Source organism: Alexandromys fortis, unplaced genomic scaffold (assembly GCF_014885135.2).
Source record: "Alexandromys fortis isolate MF-2015 unplaced genomic scaffold, M_Fortis_MF-2015_v1.1 scaffold_0, whole genome shotgun sequence".
In the NCBI taxonomy this organism is placed as follows: domain Eukaryota; kingdom Metazoa; phylum Chordata; class Mammalia; order Rodentia; family Cricetidae; genus Alexandromys; species Alexandromys fortis.
This window is the reverse complement of record NW_026067949.1, coordinates 4,844,635-4,866,405: the sequence shown is the minus strand read 5'-3', so window position 1 is coordinate 4,866,405 and position 21,771 is coordinate 4,844,635. Positions and strand designations below refer to the sequence as shown.

The 21,771-nt window shown below is 40.3% G+C and overlaps 1 protein-coding gene across 2 annotated transcripts in view; it reads left to right on the top strand.

Annotated features, from left to right (window-relative positions):
- The window catches only part of Tapt1 (transmembrane anterior posterior transformation 1), a 47,026-nt gene extending 25,421 nt beyond the window's left edge, over positions 1-21,605 (top strand). For both annotated transcript variants that reach the window (XM_050150088.1, XM_050150089.1), the window contains 11 exons: positions 3,751-3,913; positions 4,533-4,668; positions 5,769-5,866; positions 6,035-6,104; positions 10,272-10,352; positions 12,930-13,039; positions 14,104-14,163; positions 14,471-14,539; positions 16,253-16,329; positions 17,499-17,659; positions 19,388-21,605. In XM_050150088.1, the coding sequence (XP_050006045.1) occupies positions 3,751-3,913; positions 4,533-4,668; positions 5,769-5,866; positions 6,035-6,104; positions 10,272-10,352; positions 12,930-13,039; positions 14,104-14,163; positions 14,471-14,539; positions 16,253-16,329; positions 17,499-17,659; positions 19,388-19,617 (1,255 nt within the window). In that variant the 3' untranslated portion in view covers positions 19,618-21,605. The remainder of the gene's footprint in view (positions 1-3,750; positions 3,914-4,532; positions 4,669-5,768; positions 5,867-6,034; positions 6,105-10,271; positions 10,353-12,929; positions 13,040-14,103; positions 14,164-14,470; positions 14,540-16,252; positions 16,330-17,498; positions 17,660-19,387) is intronic.
- Positions 21,606-21,771: the final 166 nt, after the last annotated feature.

The following is a 21,771-nucleotide window of genomic DNA, read 5'->3' as shown; positions in this document are numbered from 1 at the left end:
CTTGAAATTAACTGAGCAGCAGGGCTCTGGTGCCTCAACTTGTGGTTGCCTCTTCCTTCTTGATCTTGCTAGTTAGTACCAGTTTAACTTTCCAGGTAGAGTATCAAGGGTGAGGCTACCTCCCAGTGAGCATCATTCTCCGCCAAGTAATTCTACTTCCATGGATCTATGAGACTTTAAATGGTTCAGAGATGTATAATGTATAAAAGTAAAATGTATAACAAGAAATTGCCATCTGTAATAACTGCAAAAGTATAGTGGAAGTATTTGTAGGAATTAAAAGGTGAAATTTAGGATGCAGAGAATCTTTCAGTATGGTTTTTTTTTTTTTTGAGACTGTATGGTGTTTTAACTTGAATATCCTTTAAATTGTGTTAAATACCTTATTTTTATTTTAAGTTCTATTGAATATCTTATTTAAGCTTGTCATTCCATGGCATGTAATCAAACCATTATTCTAAACTATATTAGATTGGTGTGGGTTTTTTTTAGATTAATTTTAAATTTTGTCCAGCATGCGCTTGAGATTTCCAGCATTTGCTGAAGGAGCTGCCCACAGCTGCTCTTTAACAACCATCGGAACCAGAACCTCAGCCTGACAGGTTGTTCAGGTGCCCGTTCCAGGTTGATTGGCAGCATTATAGATAAGCTTCTTATGGTGTTGATAATGCTGACTGATAGTCATCTAAAAATATCCTGGCAGAGAGGAACAAATGCTGTGATTGGTTCAAGTTACTTTAATTAGATAAACTCATTTGTGAGCTTAGATCTTAGAGAAGCTGGGGTGCATGCAGGTATCTTGTAAGATGCTACTTGAGAAGTGAGTTTGTTGTTTTCTCTTTGCTACTTTCCTTTTTTATTAACAACACATGTGGAAGAAGAGCCTTGTTTACAGGGCTGTGAATCATGTTTTGTGCTGTATTTGAATAGTAGTCCTTAATTTTGAAAACCTGTAGTCACCATAGCAACCAGTTAAGCTATTTAAGAGTTCACCAGAGCAGACAGTGACAGGTAGCTGGGAAACCAGAGAAGTGTATATTGTCCTGTTTTTTATTGTGTATTTTAAAAATTAATAAAATGAGAGGTATGTTTGTTTCTTAAAGCAGTAACTTTTTCAAACGATAAATTTTATAACGTTAAGTTTGCTGACAAGTAGAAAGCAGTAAATTGCTGACTTGTATCAGTTTGAAGGTTCAGTTTTTTAAATTATTTATGTAGTAATTTTGTATGCTGTGTTCTGCCTGTATATATGACTGCAGGTCAGAAGAAAGTACCAGATCTCATAGATGGTTGAGAGCCACCATGTGGGTGCTGGGAATTGAACTCAGGACCTTTGGAAGATCAGGCAGTGCTCTTAACCTCTCCAGCCCCTGGAGGTTCATTTTTAAAGTGTTGAAAGTCAGTGGTTGTTAGAGCCACACCTGCACTGATGCCTCTCAGTGTCTTCCCTGGCTGTTATCGGGACAACAAGCACCCTAGCCCAGGAATGCAGACTATTCAGCATGTCTCCTCCTGATATTTGAACTCAAAATGTGTTTGCTCTTGACAGAAGAATCCCTGTCCCCAGTTCTAGCCTCGTGTGGAGTGGGGCATGAAATCTCCGGGATTATCAGTTAGCCCTTGGTAGAGAGTGTGCTCTAAATTGGGTATGTGGGAAGTAGAAGATAAAATTTACCCTGCTTTCCATGAGAGTGAGCCTGGGATCTCTGTGGGAGGGAGGGGAGCAGCCCTGGAGAAAGGAAAGTCGGGATAGAAGTAATGATGGTGACTGTGCTGGCTGCGCTTCTGCCCAGAGCTCTAACTTGAGCTGCAAAGAACAGTCAGTCAGAATTCCACATCTGTTGTAGGACAGGTGATCCAACTAGCGAAGCCAGGCTTGTCTCCATGTAGGGTCACTAGAATGTCTTCCCATCGACTTATAACCCTTTCTGAATGTGTCCTTTTCATACCTGCGGTGTCCCATATTGTTTCCAAACTTGCTGGTAACCCATGGAAATGCAGTCCTGTGACAGGTGCTTTCAGAGCTGCGCTGCAGCCTAGTCGTAGGAACAGTTTAAATGACTTACACATTCTTTTGGGAAAGTCCTGTTCATGTGGGCTGGCTGAGAAGGAGCTCAACAGAACAGATAGCCAAGAAACTCCCAAGAAGTAGGTGTGCAGCTCAGAGGTCATGAGTTCTGCCCACACCGTTTCTTGGAGTAGCAACTGTTGGTAAAGATGAAGAGGCCACAGCTCCTAAAGAATGCACTACCTGATCTTCCAAAGGTCCTGAGTTCAATTCCCAGCACCCACATGGTGGCTCACAACCATCTATGAGATCTGGTACTCTCTTCTGACCTGTAGGTAAAAGCTGCCAAAACAGAAGTCTGAACATTGGTCCAGAGGAATAAGCCTGCAGTAGGCTCAAACAGACTCATTCTTGTCGTGAAAATGTTAGGTCTAGTAAAAGGGAATCCTAAATTTCTTCTTTTCTGTTTGTTTCTCTGTCTTGTTGTTTTCTTCCATAACTTAGGCTTAGTTTTTATGATCTGGTCTCAGAAGGAAGAATCGACTCATTTAATTGTGAAAAAATTCAAGTCATGTCACAAAGAACTAACTTCTGCGGTAAAAGATTGTCCTACAAGCCAGTACCAAAAAAGGAGAGAAAAAGAAGAAAAGATATGAGGAAAGGATTCATTAGAAATTTAGATAAATCTTAAAAATTTAAATGAGTCATTCAGAGCAAGACCTTGTAGCATAGGCCTATAATTCAAGTTATTTGGGAGGCCAGGGCAGGAAGATTGCAAGTTCAAGGCCTTCCGGGACACCTTAATGATACTTGGCTCAAAATGTTTTTTAAGATTATTTTAAATGGTGGTATGGTTCAGTGGTAGAGTAGTTGACTAGCATGAGCAAGGCCCTGGGTTTGATCTTCACCTAGTACCAGCTCTACTCCTGAGGTAAAGTAACATTGAAACTATACTGGGTTTTGTTGTTCATCAGTGCAACTGGCAGAAATCCAGGAGCTGGTCACGTGTTGTCTTGGAGCTTATAGACCACAGGCTTCTCAATACATTGCTAGCAGAAGTGTAAATTGATGCAACACGATAAAGGCCACATCTAGTTTCTACCAAAATATCAAGTGAATATAACTTTACACCTAGAACTTTAGGGTTTATAATACAGATACATTTTTACTTATGAGACATGTCTATTGTGCTAGCTTGTAGTGAGAAAAGAGTAGAAATTTGTCAAGAATGAGCTGGAAAAATTATAACATGTGTTCTGGGAGGACCTACATTACCATAAAGATGTGAGATCCTTCAAACCACTATGAAAAATGTAGAGCTGGGCATGGTTATAATTTCAGCACTGACCTCAGACCCTCTATGTGGCCCGCTAAGTTGAGTGGACAAGGTGTAGAGTGGTGTGCATAGTGCACCCACTGGGCTGGGTGGGCTGGTCCAGCCGCCGGGAATACAGGGAGCTTTGCCGTCCCCGGAAAGCTGCTGTCTTAAAGCACGACCAACAGCCGGTGCCTGCCCACTGTCTTCAGTTCTGATCTACTTCTAGGATAACGTCTTTATACTGTGCACGCAGCAGAAAGTGTCCTGCTACACAGTCTTCTGGGTGGCCATCCTTGTGAAAAATTTTACAGCGTCAGCCTGATTTTCACTGTGACTTTGGTATGCTGTTGTATGCCCAGTAAAGATGACTTGCTTTGAGAACACGTAGAGTAAAACTCGTATTTCCATTACTTGTATGTTTCAGGGACAGACGTTTGCTTCAACCTGCACAGGTGTGTGACATTTTGAAGGGTGTCATCTTGATAATCTGCTATTTTATGATGCACTATGTTGACTACTCCATGATGTACCACCTCATAAGAGGGCAGTCTGTCATCAAGCTCTATATCATCTACAACATGCTGGAGGTAAGGCCCCTTGCTAGTGTAGAGGGAGCCGGGAGAAGAATGCTTGCTGTAGTCTGGCAAAGGGGCTTCATTCACCCGAGGGTCTGGGGAGCTAAGCTTTTATGGAGGTGACGGGAACAGCTCCTCAACGACAGGCGTTTCCTCTGGGTAAAAGCAAGGTTCCCACTGCATAGTTCTGAGAACGCACGCTGTCACACTGCACATTCACTGGAAACCCTCTTGCCTGTGGGGTTTTTTGTTGTTGTCTTTTTTTAACAAGAACTTTCAGGATTCTGAGTGACTGTTAATTATGAGCTTGGTATACTAAATGTAAATTGCTTTGAACTTTTTAGTTTAAGTTTCTCAGTTTTTTAAGTTTTTATTTTTTTGTTGTTTTTGCTTTTTGTTTGTTTGGTTTTGTTTTTTACAAATGGCTAATTTGACAAGGCCAGTTCTGAGTCCCCCGTGTATTGAGTACTCAGCTGAGCCAGGAGTGTGTAGAGGAAGTGATAAGCTTTGCTCTTCTTCAGCTTTCTATCCAGAATTGCAAAACTCAGGTTTCTAATGATGGATTTTCATCTGATTGCTGGCAAAGTACTTAAATGAGCAGTTAAGAAACTTCCACAATTTCTCTCTGCAGGTAGCTGACCGTCTGTTCTCCTCATTTGGACAAGATATCTTAGATGCTCTCTACTGGACAGCCACAGAGCCTAAAGAAAGAAAAAGAGCACACATCGGAGTCATCCCTCACTTCTTCATGGCTGTTCTCTATGTCTGTATCCTTTTTGACTTAGTGGACATTCCAGCCACCAGCGTGATCTACCCTATTTTATTTCTTTACCTATCCCTGCGTGAAATGGTGTATATGTGGAGATTAAAATGAAATCACTCATTCCTTTTGAAAAATTGGTTGTAATATCCATTGTAAATTAGTTTAAGGCCTTCTGCATGCCCAACTGCTTTTTCTTGTGATTGCTTGATTATGGGAGAAGTTGATGTCTGTCTATAGCTGTGTGACTCTTATTATGCTTAACAGCTTTCTTGAAGTTTGTGATTTGCATGATACAGTTATGGAGATTTTGTATGTGTCTATGTGTGCATATGTGTCTCTTCAAGTTTCTCTTGGAAAACAAGTATTTCCCATATTTGTGTGTGGCTGTACATGTGAGCATACTTGTACCTGTGCTTACCGTCACATAGATGTACACACACGTGCTTATCTATGAAAGCTGTTCTCACTCGCCCGACTCTACCATATCTTTCCCCACTGTCAGTGACACTTTGAAGAAATTAATACTTGGGTACAAAATGGGACAAAGCTTGTTCCCATTTTAGTGGAAGAAAGGTAAATTATTCCGTGTGCAATATGATATAATTCTGCATGACATGAAGAACAATCTAAGACATTTCTTACCATTTTATTCCTCTGTATCATTTGAGTAACCAAAGAAAAGCTATTCAACACTAACTTTGTGTTCACTTTTAAAACCTTGAATTATAATTCAGATTTATATCTCTTCATCTCTTCTTTCATTGCTTAACAATTTATTTAACACCTTTTTGAAGGCTTAATTCTTCTTAGGTACTGTGCCAGGCACCAGGGGTTCAGTTTTATATAATGAATCTACAGATTTCTTCTGCTTCTGTTTGTTTCACATGGAGAATATTTACCTTATCAAATCTATACCAAATAGATAACAGGAAAATTGTAACATGATAAGAAAATATTAGTCAGATTTGATCTAGAAAATATGATCAGAGCTACAGAGAAACCCTGTCTCGAAAAACTAAAAAAAAGAAAAGAAGATCATTTCTCTTATTTTTGATACTGTGTCAATAATTCTGAAAACAAGTTTTTTCCTTGACTTACTGTTAGTTCTACATGCAATTCTCATAATGGTTCAAGCAACGACACTCAATGTGGCTTTCAACTCACATAACAAGTCCCTGCTTACTATCATGATGTCCAACAATGTAAGTGCAACATTCTGCTTTCTGTTGTTTAATTAGGAAGGGCGTTCACATGAGTACTATGCACGAAAACAATTCTTTGCTTCCTCTAATCCTAAGAATCTTTTTGTGGAGAGAGTTGATTTTACAACTGTTGAAGTGACAAAGATGGTATTTCTGTTGCTGTTTCAGTTTGTTGAAATTAAAGGAAGTGTTTTCAAGAAGTTTGAAAAGAACAATCTCTTTCAGATGTCGAATAGTGGTAAGTAGTTAGATTCTGATTGTAGCTCTAATTAACGTTTGTTGAAAGTGACTCGTTACCATAAATGTTAAATAACATTTTAATGAAAATTAATTGTATCTCAAAATAAATTTTTAAAGCTTTAAAAATCATATTTTCTAAACCAGATCCGTAATTAGTGAGTTATTTTTCACCTAGTAGTGTTAGCATCTGGATAAATATTAAGTGAAAGAACTTTGACCTCTGCCCTCCTCCAAACAAGTTAGTTCAAAATGTTTTGTTGCCATTAGTATAAGTGCTACATCTTAAAATTTCTGAAATAAAATATGGGAGACTATATCCACAAGTTTAGGGGAACAGTTTTAGAGACTACCCAAATAAATTAGTAACCATCAGGATAATATAAAAGTTGAATTTCAAAATTTAAAATATATATGCTGATTAAAAATGAAAAGACAGGGACTGAAGAGATGGCTCAGAACTTAAGAACACTGGCTGCTCTTTCAGAGGACCTGTGTCTGTAATTCCAGTCCCAGAAGAGCCAATGCCCCTTCTGGTCTCCTTAGGAACTGAAAGTACATGGAGCACAGATATACCCATAGGCAACACTCAGGCACACAAAATAAAAATGAAGGAAAAGCATTTTTTTAAATGAAAAGGCAGATCACATTTATGTTAAGAGAAAAATGTTGAGGTTATATATATCGGAAAAAGGACTTTATTATCCCTGAATATGTATTGCAAATTCTGCCAGTTAATTATGAAAGAGTGATCTGATTTAGAGGAGCAGAAGACTTGGATTTTGAAAATGAAAATTTTTGAATGGCCAGTATGTTCTCACAAACGTTCCTAGCATCATTAGGGAAAATATCACTGGGAAAATACAAAGGAAAATCAAATGAGACTTTCCCACATGGCCACGAGAATGCTCTTGTAGGCTGCCAGTGCCCTATCATGGGAGGACAGGCACTAACTGGCTCTCGTGCCTTGATGGTGAGTGTGAGTGTAAATGTTGCAACAACTCTGGAAAGCTTTGGAACAACTTCCTTCTCAGTGTTCACACTCCCTGTAATTCAGCACTGGGAGTTAGTTTGGCAGCTCTACTCTAAGAGTAGCCCCAAAATGGAAATGACCCAGGATCAACCAAAACATGAATAAAACAAATGGTTGTTCATACAAACCGTGTAATACTACTCAGCAAGTAAAGGAGATGGAGGCTGGAAGTAGCCTGGTTGCTAAAGTGCTTTGCCACCCTGACCTGAGTACCTGAGTCTTATTGTGAGAACACATAGAACTCTGGATGAGGGCATACACTTAATCTCAGCCTTGGGGAAGAAGACAGGTGGATCCCCAAAGCTCCTAACAGCCAACCTGACCTACTCAGCGACCCTCAGCACAGTGAAAGTCCCTTTCGAAAGAGAGGCGTATGGATCCTTAGCAAAACCACCTCTGGCCTCCACAAACAACAATGCCAAACAAATTAAATAAAAATAGAAAAAATGAATTACTGTTCTAGCCTGCTGTGTACATCTCAAGCATTGTGTTTATCAACAAACACCAGCCTCAAAAAGTACGATTTCATTTTCCTGAGGTCTGCAATCAGACAGAATTAATTTATGATGACAGAAATGAGAGATGGGACATAGCTGGAAGAAGGGTCAAAGGAACTTTCTTGATGGTAGAACTCTTTCGTTTCTAGTTAAAAGGGCACCAGACATTACCAACCTATGTACTCAAAGTTTGTGTTGTATGGAAATTAATGACAAAAGTAAAGATGGGTGAGTAAATTAAAGCAAATAGCTTAGAACTATAGGTTTGAAAACTTCTCAAAGAATAAAAGAACAAATGGGAAATTAGTGAGGTCTAGACAGTTCTGTGGGGCCGTCCATGATGGGTCTTTAGACAGTTCTGTGGGGCTGTCCATGATGGGTCTGAAAGCTCTGAGCCACAATGGCATTTATAGATTTTACTTCACTAGGAAAACCCCTTTTTAAAGATTTCAGATATGTTTTAGTAGAGCTCACAGTTTATATAAATAAAGCCTTGACTTCAAGATATATGTAAAACATTAAAATAGAAAAAATAGAAAGTAGCAGAATAAAACTTTTTAATATTCCTGGGTTTTATTTCATACTTAGGTTGATAGATTTTTGAAATAAAAATTTAATTTTTATCTTGTTAACTTTTCTTACTATTTAATATTGTCATTTTTCATATTACAAACTTATATTTATCCATCAGAAATGGTTGTTTTTTATTCATTTTCTCATATTTTGGATCACCTGTCTTCTGAACTGTTTTCCTCAAGAGTCCCTGAACAGAGTTTTTTCCTCTCCCATCAGTGCCCTTCCAGCTGACATGGCTATGAGTGTTGTATGTTGTAGCTTCTGTGTGAGAGAGTTGGATACAAGCTAAGTACTGCTATCATTCTGGCTCCATTATCTCACCAACCCAGTTGTCTTGCTTCAAATGATAGATGCTCAGTTTCCTTGCAGATAATTGGGTTAAGAACCAAGTTTGTCTTATAGAGCCATTCTTAGTAGTACGGTTAAAATGAGTACATTTCTTTAAGTTTGTGAATGAAAATTAGAAAATACAGAGACAGATTTGTGAATAGCTGTATAAAATTTCAGTTAAAGATACATTAAGAAAAGCACCCCCACAAATTCAGATCCGTCTCTAATGAAGCACAGAGAATATGTCCTCCCCTTGAGCTGACTTTGCTAGGCACTATGCTAGGACAGACATGGAAGCGTGTGCACGTGTGTTGTGGAGCTAGTCAGAACATGCACTTGAAAACCTCACATGCCTTTCCAGTTTTAGTATGTATTCACAGGGGGTGAGTCTGTACGCCACACCTCAAAACTCATTGCTGTACCTACCACACAAATGGTATTGTGTAAGGATTTATACGCTGGCTTCATGGATAGCACAGCATTTGTGTCCACAAGGGGTTAAAGGCCCAGTTCAGACCCACAAATGAGAAGCTTGGCAGCTCTGGAAGGGCAGGTACCAGCTCTGACTGGAAGAGTTCAAGAACTTAGGGAAGGCACAGACAGTAAAGGTAGCTCACCTGAGAGGATTTGCGGTGGAGGGAAAGTCCAGTCGTGTTGTAGAGCAGCAGCAGTGGGAAATGGTGAAGCAAGGACAATCCTTAGAGGACACTGAGGTGACAATGAGATGCATGGTGCTGGCGGGCGGTGCCACAGTCAGGTGGTATGGAAGCTATGCTCTGTGAGGGAGAGTTCCTAAGCACAGCTCCCAGGCACACACACACACACACACACACACACACACACACACACACACACGGTTCACACTCACTGTACACGTGTTTATTTCTTGACTCCTAGAAGAAAATAACAGCTGAAAAAAATTAAATATATAAACTGTCTCTGGCAAGAATTCAATTCTTGGTTTTCATTGAATTCATTCCAATTAATTGGCTAGTTATTAACATAGGGCAAACACCTCTGTGAAACCTGCATAAACACACACACAAGAAATTCTCCGCATACCACCGAGCAGTGCTGTTACAAGGCCAGCATTCTCTTAAGTAGGAAATTACATACACATTCACTACCAGGTTAGATAGTTCCTGGAAGCACACAAAGTCTTGTATTTTATTCTGTGATTCTGTTTTCCTTCTATAAAATGAAAACACTTGTCATATATTCCCAAAGACTGCTGGAGGCATTTAATGACTCAATTTGAACATTTTAATTTTTTAAAATTTCCATACTAGAAATATGTTGGGAAATGAAGTAATGGTTTGCACGGATGGGGATATGTGCACACATTCAGCTGTGAGTCCTCTATGGCTGTAGGAAATTCTAAACAGAAGTCACATCTGCATTAAACATGTGAAGACTTTCTTGTCCCTGCTCCCTACATAATGTTGTATCATAACAACTATATACATTGATCTTAAGTTGTATCAAATATTATTAAGGATGGAGATGACTTCGAGCATATGACAGAAGATGATAGATTATGTCCAGATAGATAGTGCAGTGTTTTGTCTGAGGGACTTGAGCACTGTCAATTTTGGTATCTAAAAGGGAATTCTATGAGTTCCAAAAAACACTTTATTTTTTAACAGATGTTTTAATAAAATAATTTTAATTATTTCCCTTTTTAATATATTTTAGCACTTAATATTCAATCTCTTTCTCCTTTTTTTTTTAGATATTAAGGAACGATTCACAAATTATGTGCTCTTGCTAATAGTGTGCTTAAGAAACATGGAACAGTTTTCTTGGAATCCAGGTAAGTGCCTCTTGAATCACATATGGTGTCCTGTAAAGTTTACTTTTAAAATAAACCAAGGCTGGGTAGTAATGACGCATGCCTTTAATCCGAACACTTAGGATGCAGAGGCAGGCGAATCTCTGAGTTCTACAGAGCAAGTTCTAGGACAGTCAGGACTACACAGAGAAAACCCAATCTTTTTTAGTTTTCAAAAAAAACTAAAAAATAAATTAAAGAAAATCTTCTTGGGCTGGAGAGATGGCTCAGAGGTTAAGAGCACTGACTGTTCTTCCAGAGGTTCTGAGTTCAAGTCCCAGCAACCACATGATGGCTCACGACCATCTGTAATGAGATCTGATGCCGTCTTCTGGCCTGCAGGGACACATGCAAGTAGAATGCTATATACATAATTAAATTAATCTTTAAAAAAAATCTTCTTTTCCATAGAATGAAGTCAGTGCTGGAGGGACTGTCTGTACCAGGGTTTCTGTGTTGGAAATGGCTCTTCCAGGTGGAGTAGGGTGCTGTCATTTCTCATTAGACCCCTGTTATCTCTGCAGATGTCTATGGATAAGCATACTCCACCAAGCACAGCAGCTCAGGGCTCTCTGTTGGAGTGGGCTGTGTGGTTACTCTGGTTCCTGTTAAGACTGGAGCCTTTGATCTTCCTCGCATTTATCATTGTTTAAATGGGGTGAATTTTAGAAATAGGGTGAATCAATAATTGTGTTGCTTATATGCACTCCTGATCCTGGCTGACAAAAAGTTGTCAGAATTACACAAATATTCACCTGTTTGGTTAGCAGCCAGGCCCTGTTAGGCCCCATCCCAGACAAGTGGCCCAGCCCTATGCAGCTTAAAGTGCTAAGAAATGCACAGGACTCACAAGCTGATGGAGTAGAAGGTGATTGCAGTGCAAAACTTGCTCAGATAGCTCAGATCTTTGTCAAGCTTTTTTTTCTTAATATACAGTTTGTTCTTAATGGAACAGTCAGTGTTTCATATTTCTTGTGTTACTTCCAACATTATGGAAGTCCTAAGCCTCTGAAAGAAGCCCTTGCTTCCTTACATGACCCATGCCCTGTTTTCGGGGACATTTAAGAATCAGGACCACATATAAAGTGATACTGAGTTTGGAAATACATTTCCAGAGGTTACCTTCATACAGTAAGGTCAAGTCGTGGGTCTTAGCAAGTTCTAATCTGAATAGATTCAAAGGCCATTTGATTTACAGTGGGAAAGCCCCTCGTGCAAAACACCTGACTTTGAGTTATCTACATGCTTTCAAAATGTGTGCACATATGTCCTCACTCATGCCTGCATGTACAAGTGCTCACTTCACACTCATGCAGGTAGAGAACAGCTTGTGACAGTCACTTCACTCCTTCCACAGTGGCAGTGCTTGGACATGAACTCAAGTGGTCAGGCTTAGCAAATTCCTTTACCCACTGAGCCATTTCTCTGGCCCCTACCTAGATGCTTTTGGTGCATAGTGTGTTTACAAGATCATCACAGTTACCACAAAAGACAGAGTGTCTGTGTGGCTGGCCCTGGGAGCCCAGATGGAATCATTCCCAAAGGAACAGAATCTTTATGTCAAAGGAAGGCCTGAGCCATCTGACGACTGAACGTGCGAATTCCTATAATCATACTTTAAGTCTCCTTTATCTCCACTGTACAGTGACAAACCAACACCATGCTTTGATGCTTTCAGTTTTAGACATTGTGCTTTGATATTTCTGGGTTTTTTTTTTTTAATTCCTTTTCCTTTGTGCCCCGGTTAACTAATAACAAAAATACTGTTTTGCATGGAAAGCACATGGATGCATATCAGTATCTCAGTTAAATCTTATAGTAATGAAAAGTAAACATTCTGTTATTCTCATTTTGTAGATGAGGAAACTAGAATTTAGTTGCTTAGAAAATTTGCCCAAGAACGTAACAGGAGATGGCAGCATTTGGTATTAAGAGTACTAAGAGCCTCATAACTTCTGCAAGACTCAGAAAAACTGCCCTGTGTTGGCCATGTAGGCGGCCCCGCCCTCCAGGAGTCCATGCTGAGTTTCTGTAAGCTCCTGCTAGCATTTCCAGACATCTTTGCTTTATATCTCTTCAGCTATGGTTTGGGACCTAGGAAGGATGCGTATGGATGTATTTATCAGTTATGTAGCACTGAATTGAGGTCTCTTGCTATAAAAGTAAGCCGTTAAAGTAAGCGGATATAGTAAGTTTTGTCTATGTGGCTCTGAAATAAATGAACCAGATCTTTAAGTGATCACAGTGATCAAGGAGGAAAGGGCTTCACCACTTACCCTCTCCAGTGGGAGGTTTCCTCCCAGGCCAGAGGTTCTGGTGGACTCTGGCCTGCGTGTAAAGCGGTGCTAGGATAATACAAACTGCTGAACAAGCATTAATTATCCTTTGACTTGGTAAGATGACTCTGGAATGAAGGCTGTGATTAAAGAACGCTAGTTCTCCACTATTGATTGAAAATACTGCAGTGCACCCTGGTGGAGGTTCCAGATTGCTGGGAGCTTGAGGGACAGGTTCTGTGTATGAAGAGGTCTAATTATCTGGTTCTTCCCTGCTTTATAGATCATCTCTGGGTCTTGTTTCCTGATGTCTGTATGGTGATTGCATCAGAAATTGCTGTGGATATTGTAAAGCACGCCTTTATCACCAAATTCAATGACATCACTGCAGATGTATGTATTTCTAGCAATTCCTAGTTAATATTTCCTTGACTCTGTATTATCATAAAGGTGTAACCTTTATTTTATTGTATTTATGAGTTATTAAAATCATATTAGATCTATTTTTAAAATAGAAACATCAAAACCTTGATTAATTTGCAAAATATTTCCTATTTAAATTTTTTTTTTCTCTGAATATAAACAGGTACCTAACTCCTAGGAGACAAGCTGTACATTTTACTTGTGAACTCACTTGAGGAAGCTTTAAGGGATTTTCTTTATGTTGTAATCATTTTCTCTAGGATCTTTAGAAATAGTTCTGTGCCTATAAATCACTTTCCACATACGTGAAGCCTTAGTTCCAAATGGAGAATTGGCTCAACAGCTTTCTTGATTTTCTTGTGTTGTATTTTGACAGCCTATTTATTGTTTACCTCAAAACTGAATGGTGTATCAGTTGTAACATTCTATTTTTGTTTTCTAAATGCTTGAAGCATGTTTCTGTCCTTTCAGCAAAGCAAGAATCAAAAATGAATTCATAATTTTTCTCTCTTGGCTTCTTCAATACAGGGTGATTCTCTTTTCATAGGTTCATTTTTTTCAATACCTGAATTGAATTTTTTCAATACCTGAATTCATGCCATTTTTAGTGAGAATATAGTTGTGATGCTCCCCAGTAGCTGCTACCATGACTCTGATAAGGTCCAGTCCATTTCTGTCTCCCTCACTATCGCCATCCTTTTGTTATTATTGTGGTTGAATACACGGTTATAAAACTTATTTTATAAAAACTCATTTTAAGAATTATTTTTTTTTAATATAGCACTGCTTCAAACAGCCATATCTCTGTAACTTCTAAACTCTGGGAATGATAGTCATTGGCTGCTACTCCTCTTTGAAGCAAATCCTCAGGGCAGCTTAGACTATCTTCCTCAAGCTGTGGGTGTCAGGCTGCTCATTAGCATCTTGCATCTGTCCCCGAGCAGTTAGCAAGCATTTTTATCTACAGAGTCTAAACCTTCCCACTGTGTATATGTTCTAGACTACATCTTACTTTTTTTCTTATTTGCCTTCAGGTCTACAGCGAATATAGAGCCAGCCTTGCTTTTGACCTTGTTAGCAGCCGGCAGAAAAATGTAAGCATTTCATTAAAGTGTTGTCTGAAATTAACTCCCCAGTAGTTAAATGTACTAGAAATAAAGCACTTACACTTGTCCTTTTCTAGACATTGAATATTTATACAGCAGTAACATTAAATTCTGTATCTCTGAAAGAGTGTAGCAATGATAGAATTTCTTATTTGAAGTGTGTTGTGATAGTTTAGGTTCCTGCATCCTTCTGCTTAGTTACAGGGCAGGTGTCATGTTCTCTTCTGTTCACACTGCTCCTGCTCAAAGCATTTACTGATTAAACCGACTGAGTCCTTTTCACCTTTCTCTGCAGGCATATACAGACTACAGTGACTCAGTAGCACGGAGGATGGGATTTATTCCTCTCCCACTAGCTGTCTTAGTAAGTTCATGCTTTTTTGTTTTCATAATGAGATAGCCATCATCATAAAACATCAGTATGTATTATTAGTAAGTTTGTTTCAACAAGTCTTTGTATTTCAAAAAATTATAAGTAACCCGAAAGAAGAGTTTGTCTTAAATTCTAAAATCATTATTCCTTTGGATTTTGAGCTATGCAGCAGAAAAGTGACATCAAGGGACTGCTTATCCTAATAGTTTTTCTAACAATGAGGCTATTCTCGTTTTTTATCCATTGAGTAAAGAATTTTCTTCTCTATTGGAGATATACCCGAAAGCGGGCACTTTGCTCTGGCTACTGGAACATGGAGGTGGCAGCACAACCCATCTTGTTTCTAGAGGGCACTTGGATAGGGATGTGCTAGATGCCATCCATCTATACCTAGGAAAGAAATGCAGACTACAGAGCGTGAGTGGCAAGCAGGTCGAGCATTGCAGTGTGGTTACACCTTCCGCACTACTGAACATGAAAAGACCTGAAGGCAGTTGTGTCCAGGTCAACTAACAAGAAACTGGAAGTCATAGCAGCTGTATTTAGATTTTATCCAACATTTTTAGATAGTGGTTGATGATAGGCTTAATGTTAATTTTCAACAACTTAATAGATAACCATATCCTAAACATTGTTATGGTTTTAATTACTTATGATATAGTAAAAAAAAAAATTTCTTTTGCTTTAGAAAAGGAACTCCTAAAATTTTGGAGAAACTCAGATTTCAAAGGTTATTTAGTGAAAGTTAAAGAAACTGAAAAATAATAGCATATCAAATTTTTCTACTTGTATTTCCTGGTATTAGAAAAATTACATATTCAGTCATGAGAGTAAATCTAGTTTGTGCAAGTGTTTTTTAATAAAAGAATTAGTTAAATGGTAGTAGCCCTTTCTCTACTAGAGGCTGTGGCACTGGTAAGGGCTCCATGGTGGTTTTCTCACAGTGAAACTTGATTGAACACATGACAGTCCATTCTCATATCTCATTCCTATTGTACCTTTTGTTGGTAACATTTTAATTATATTTAAGGCATCACAATAGAGGCATTACTGGGTGAGGCCGGTTATCTCTGCTTTATTTCCATGTAATGTGTAAATGTTTTCTCTCAGCTGCTCAGGCTTTCAGGGATAATACTTCTGTTGCATAAGAAACTAGGTGTTAGCCATAATTAGCCAAGGAGACAGAGCTTCATGGCTTTTAAGTAATCAATTGTGTGCTCAGTTTCCTAAACAGTGTAAGTCTTCCTTTGCCCTATAGTCCCTACAAGTTACTGGGTGCTCTTAAAGAATTTGAACAACGGACAGGTAAAAAGCAGGAATGAGAAAAATGTCCAGCCAGTATTTTCTCCTCCAGCAAGAATTAGATGAGCTTCAACAGACAGACCTTATGGATTGAGTTTCCCACAGCTCTGTTAGGTGTAAGTAAAAGCACAGTCAGTGAAGTAGGCCATGTGAGGAACGCCCTGAGAGTCTGTGGCAGCTGCGGTGCATGCTGGGTTTGCCTGCGTAAACCCACGCCACCACAGATGCCACAGGAGGCAGATTGCCAATGAATTGGGAAATCTAGACCCAATCCCTTCGACCTAAATGCAAGTATACTGTAAAATATTAAAATAAGGAAGAAAAAATAGTTTTAAAATATTAACTAATCTGTGGTTGTGTTTTGTCTGTGTTTTTTGTGTGTTTTGGTTTGTTTCTGGCTAGCTCATCAGAGTTGTAACAAGCTCAATTAAAGTGCAAGGAATCCTGTCCTACGCCTGTGTCATACTCTTCTATTTTGGGTAAGATTGACTATTCTTGAATATGTTTAGATTTTACAGAAAACTATGTATAACCGTAAAATGTAATAGAAGCTAATTGCATCCAAAAATACTTTTCCTATTCTATGTACTTAAGATTAAATCTTTAACCAAAAGTTTACAGTAAGGTCTTTTTGTTCAAGATCTATATTCTACCCATACTTTTTTTGGTGGGGAGGTGGAAGAGAAGGGTCTTTCGCTGTGTTAGCTTTTCCGTATTCATAAACACCTTTGATTTTCCTGTGTGCTTTCCAAGCTTAATATTCAGCACACTGGACCTGTGCCTCATCAGCCTAATAATGTCAGCTGAACCTTTTGTGAATTTGTTGGTCCCAACTAGCTTAACATTTCTGGTTGGGAAACACAAGCAGGAAGTAAACAGTTTAATTTATAATAACCATAAATGTCAAATGTTATTTTTACCATCGTTCGATTTTTCAAGAAGTGAACTAAAATAAAGAGCTCGTCTGAGTTCTGAGACTTTGCCCAAAAAGAAATCTGGGAAATCCATAGCTGAGCTGGCTTATGTGGGGTGCATGGGCAGGAGTGCTGCAGAATGCCCGCCAGTGGGAGCGTGCAGCCCTGAGGACCTCCAGAGGAGCAGGCGGGGCGCAGATAAGCAGAGCAGGCCTTTGTGCTGAGCATGGCTCTGAGCCTCTCCCAGTTCTCTTCTTTCTGATCAGCTCTGGAGGATTCTGCCCAATCCATAAAGGACTCCACTCACACACTGGCCCCAGATCCCTCTTCTTGCTCCCACTTTGCCTCTACTACAACCTTGTAAATAGGGCGTCATTTCTGCACAGTGAAGAGATACAGACGATGTACGTAGAGCAAATGGCTAATAATAGACTGGATGCCACATAGGGAATTAAAAATCATCTTTTATTTCTTGCTCACCTGCATCTACCTGTTTCACGATACAAGAATACATGTTGGCTTATCTATACTAGGAAGAGCTGCTGACTGATAGAATTTCTCATGAATTAGAATGTATCAAAAGTCTTCCTTTGTGATAAAGCCTTGGGAAACTCAAACTTTGTGCAAGGAACTCATGTTCACCAGTCAAGCTCCCCTCACCCTGTTCTACATCCCAGAAGCAGGCTAGGAGGTTGGCTTTAGATCAGTTCCCACAACTCTGTTCTCTGTCTAAGGTTGATCTCCCTGAAAGTACTTAACAGCATTGTGCTGTTGGGCAAGTCATGTCAATATGTGAAGGAAGCCAAGATGGAAGAGAAGCTGTTTAATCCTCCCCCAGCCAGCACTCCCGGCAAACCCTCCAGTAAATCCCAGAGCAAGGGCAAGTCCACTCAAGGTACGTTGGCTTCAGAGGTCATCTGAATTCTTCTGAGTAAATCGCTGCTCAGCCAAGGCAAGTGGTTTTAGAGACGCGCTTCATTCCGCGTCACGGTTGGGTCCTGTAATAGTTCTAGTCTAGGACAGATACCCCTGGCCCAGCGCTGTTTCTCATTGGCTAGCCCACTGTTCTGGTGGTGGTTATTAAGCACCTGTTACATATCAACACACGGGGATGCAGTAGGGGAGGAAATGCCGTGTGCCTGCCCTGGTGAACTGGATCTGACTAGTGGGAGGAGGGAAGAACAACAATAGGTAGAGCCTGTGTCAGGCACAGTGATTGCAGTCAGGAATGGGAAGCGCTGCAGACACAGCCAGTGAAAGACTTTGGTGTTCAGAGGATAACACGAGCCCGGTGGCTGCTGTGCTGGTCAGGGCTGACTTGGTCTGAGGCCTAGGAGGACCGTACCTCCCCATACCACAGGGCCCTGTCACTCTCGCAAGGCTCTTGACTTAGACTTGAAAGGGAGAGGAGGCCAGTGCATCCAGACAGCGCCCAGCCATGCTGGAGAGTGTAAAGCTTGATCCAGAGAGAGTAAAGGAAACCAGCTGGTGCAGGGTCTGAAGCAAAGTCGTGTTCCTGTGTGTCTTCTCAAGCTAAGGTGGAAGCTCAAGTTTTAGATTGTACGTCGCTGTGAGAACCCTGAGCTCTGTCAGTGATGCGAAGGTGCAGGTGCATCATCCTGCATTCTCTTACTTACATCGAGAAGTTAGTAATGTCCTTACTTCGAGAGGGCCAGTCTAATGGAGGATGGCCATCAGATGAGGGGTCATGTCATGTCACATGAAGTACACGTAAGAGGAGTGCCTGTGAAGGGTGCCCTAGATGTCAAGAGACTACAAGCTAGAGATGGTTCAGGGGTTGTTGAACTCAGGCTCTGAAGAGGGGTGGAAGTCAACCCTGAAGACAGGCTTAGCTCTTCACCTCCTCAAAGTCACAGATGACAGGGTCTCAGCAGGACTGCACACATGGCAGAATTTACCAGGTTGTATCTTAGATAGTGGCAGTTTATCTACAGCTCACTCTAATTTAAAGCTTCCTTAAAAGGATTAAACTGGGCTAGGGAAGGGCATTGAATGGGGTTGAGGATGTTAGCTCAGTGGTTGAACACTTAACCTAGCAAGCATGAAGTCCTGGGTCCAGTCCACAGCACCCGGGAGGAGGAAAGGGGAAGGGAGTAAATTTTAAATCAGAGGTCAGTGGGTCCCAGTCTCGCTCAGCTGCCTTCTAGGCCAGGCTTCTAAATTCCTGGGCTAGGATGAGGAGGTGGGGGCTTTTGCAGGTGATGATGCTGGTCTGAGATGAGCCAGTGTACAGACAAGAGATGGAGCACTTAGGGCCTACTTAGCCCTTAGTGTGAAGTGAGGAGCAAGTACTGTTTTCCACTCAAGCAATAGTTCTGTTGATTTGTGGCCATGTAAGAGGGAACTATAAAGACAGGGAGGAGCTTTCCAGAATCAGGTGGTAGTATTACCTATGGGTGTGCATAAAATTTTGGATGTACGGAGTATGACTAGCCTCAAAACTTTATTATGAATTACAGCTTACACAGTATGCTTTTAGTTTTCATTTGTTTATCTAAGAGAAAGAAAACAGATACTTTTCATCACCCCTGAAAACATGGTGTTTGATAAGCCTTTTCCGAGGCTGAGTCATCTCCTAATCCATGGATTTGCTTTCCCACAGGCCTTTCCACAGAAGAGAACCTGTCCACTTCCGCCACCAGCCAGACTGTCCATCAGAAAGAAAACGTCATACCCTTACTTGTGACCAGCAATTCCGATCAGTTTCTGACAACCCCAGATGGCGATGAGAAGGACATAACACAGGAGAACTCTGAATTAAAACACAGATCCTCAAAGAAAGATTTGCTAGAGATAGACAGGTTCACAATCTGTGGGAACCGGATTGACTGAGGCTGTGGCTGATGAGGTGAAGATGCTGGGCCCTGGGACCACAAATGCTGGTCCGCCAGGACACACTTGCTAAAAATGGCATTTAATATTTATTTAAAAACTTAAATTATTAATGGCAAGCAAATCTTAGTATCTTTCTTCCAGTAATGTGGCCTGGCAAAAGGGCAGATCACGGGACAGCGCCGGCTCCTGGCCTCGACTGGAATGCTGATGGAAGACGAATACTTCCTCCTGCTCGGCCAGCAGCAGCGGCGCTTCTGGCGCCGAGCCAGAGAAACTGCAGGAGCCTGGGCTTCCTGAATGGTGGATTTTCCTCAAGGCCTCGTCAGTATAAGGACATCCCTGGGAAACTGTGAAGCTTTTACCGTGGTTATCTTTCCGGCCTCATACAGTTTCACAAACTCTCTCCAAACTTGACTTCACCTGCCAAAGCACTAAAAAAATTATTAAATGTAAGTCCAGATAAATGTTCTTACCACCAGAGTCATCCTTGGCAATACATCTGAACTAATAAGCAAAGTAAAAGCCTACATAAATACATGGTGAATAACAGCATCTTATAGGAAACAGAGCCCTCGGCCCCTCCATTTAATTCATGAAGGTCATGTGTAACTGTCTCAGTGTGAGCCATGTGGATAATGGCAGTGACACAGTAAAAGGCAGGCTGTAATGAGCGCACAGAGCAGTGTCAGCTGTAAGGTGTGCTTACCCAGTTTTGTTTTAAAGCTGCATCAGTTGCATATTGAAAGATTTGGTGGTGAATTGGCTGAAAAGCTGTTGATACACAAAATCAAAGTGGTTGCTATCAACAGGCTGGTTTATTGGCTTTTTGTTTTGAGCAACATTTTGTTTATTTGGTTTTTTCAAGACAAATAAACAAGATTTTTGTTCATTTGGTTTTTTCTCTGTGTAGCTTTGGAACTTGTCCTGGAACTAGCTCTTGTAGACCAGGCTGGCCTTGAACTCACAGAGATCTGCCTGCCCCTGCCTCCCCAGTGCTGGGATTAAAGGCGTGCACTGCCACCACCTGGAGAGTAACACTTTTAAAGTATTCACAATGGGTTGAGCAGCATCACCTTGCTGGGCTAGTAGAATACATTTGTCCTTCCATGGCTCTGTTCTATCAGGGAAGGGGATGGTGGGTGCCTTTGCTGGGACAGTCCTTCACATGACTATAAAGGGTACTGGGATAGGAGAGGGTACTACACTGTGGACACTGGGAATAGCAACCAAAAGGTGCTTTGGAGTTTTTGTTTGAGATGAAGATGCTGTTCTTGCTTCGTTATTTGTTGGTATCATCCAAGGGCAAGTTCTCACCACCCCATTTTTATCTTGAGAACCTTTTCTGCACTTCTCTTTAAAAGAAAATTGACCACTTCTGCTTTCTGAATTGTCCAGAAGATGGTATCTTAACTGCATTTCCTTTACTGTCTCACTTGTGAAACTGCTCTCATACAAACACTTCAGGCACAGATGGCAAGTTTTAGATGGTTTGCCTGTATCCTGGATAAATAGAAAACTAGTTTTGATGCTTTGGCTTATGCATTTAAAATACAGGAGGGTTTCTAATGATTTGCACTAACAGAATCTAAAGCTGTTGGAGATGTTATACATGCCTTGTAAAACCCAGGAAGCAGTTTTAAGCTTAAAATGAACTTTGTCGTTCTTTTGTGTGTGTTTCAGTGGGGCCCCACTTTTAAAATATTCTTTTTACTATCAAGAAAGTGTCCATTGCAACTAGCAGCAGTGTGGAGAAAGCTTTGCCAAACGCAGCCCTGATCAGAACAAGAACATGGCCTACATGTATCTTTCAGTTCCGCTTGGATTTTATGTTTCTGTGTTGTTTTCTGAAGAATGCATTTCCTTTGCAGATGCTGTTCAGAGTGTGGATGATACTCACTTCTGTCATAATGGCATTCAGTACTAATTTTATAAGTGCATCTTGTGTGAAACTCAATAAATTCAATTTTGTAATCTTTTTTTAAAAAGGTCGCTGAATTTCTTTTAGTAACTATTACTATTGTATCTGATAGAATGGGTGTCTCATTGTGTAGAACTTACTTGTAGTTTACAAATACTAGAGCTGTATTAATTATGTTTAGTTACTCTTGTCCTAAATGATAAAAAACAAGTTGTGTTTTTGGTTTTGAAAGG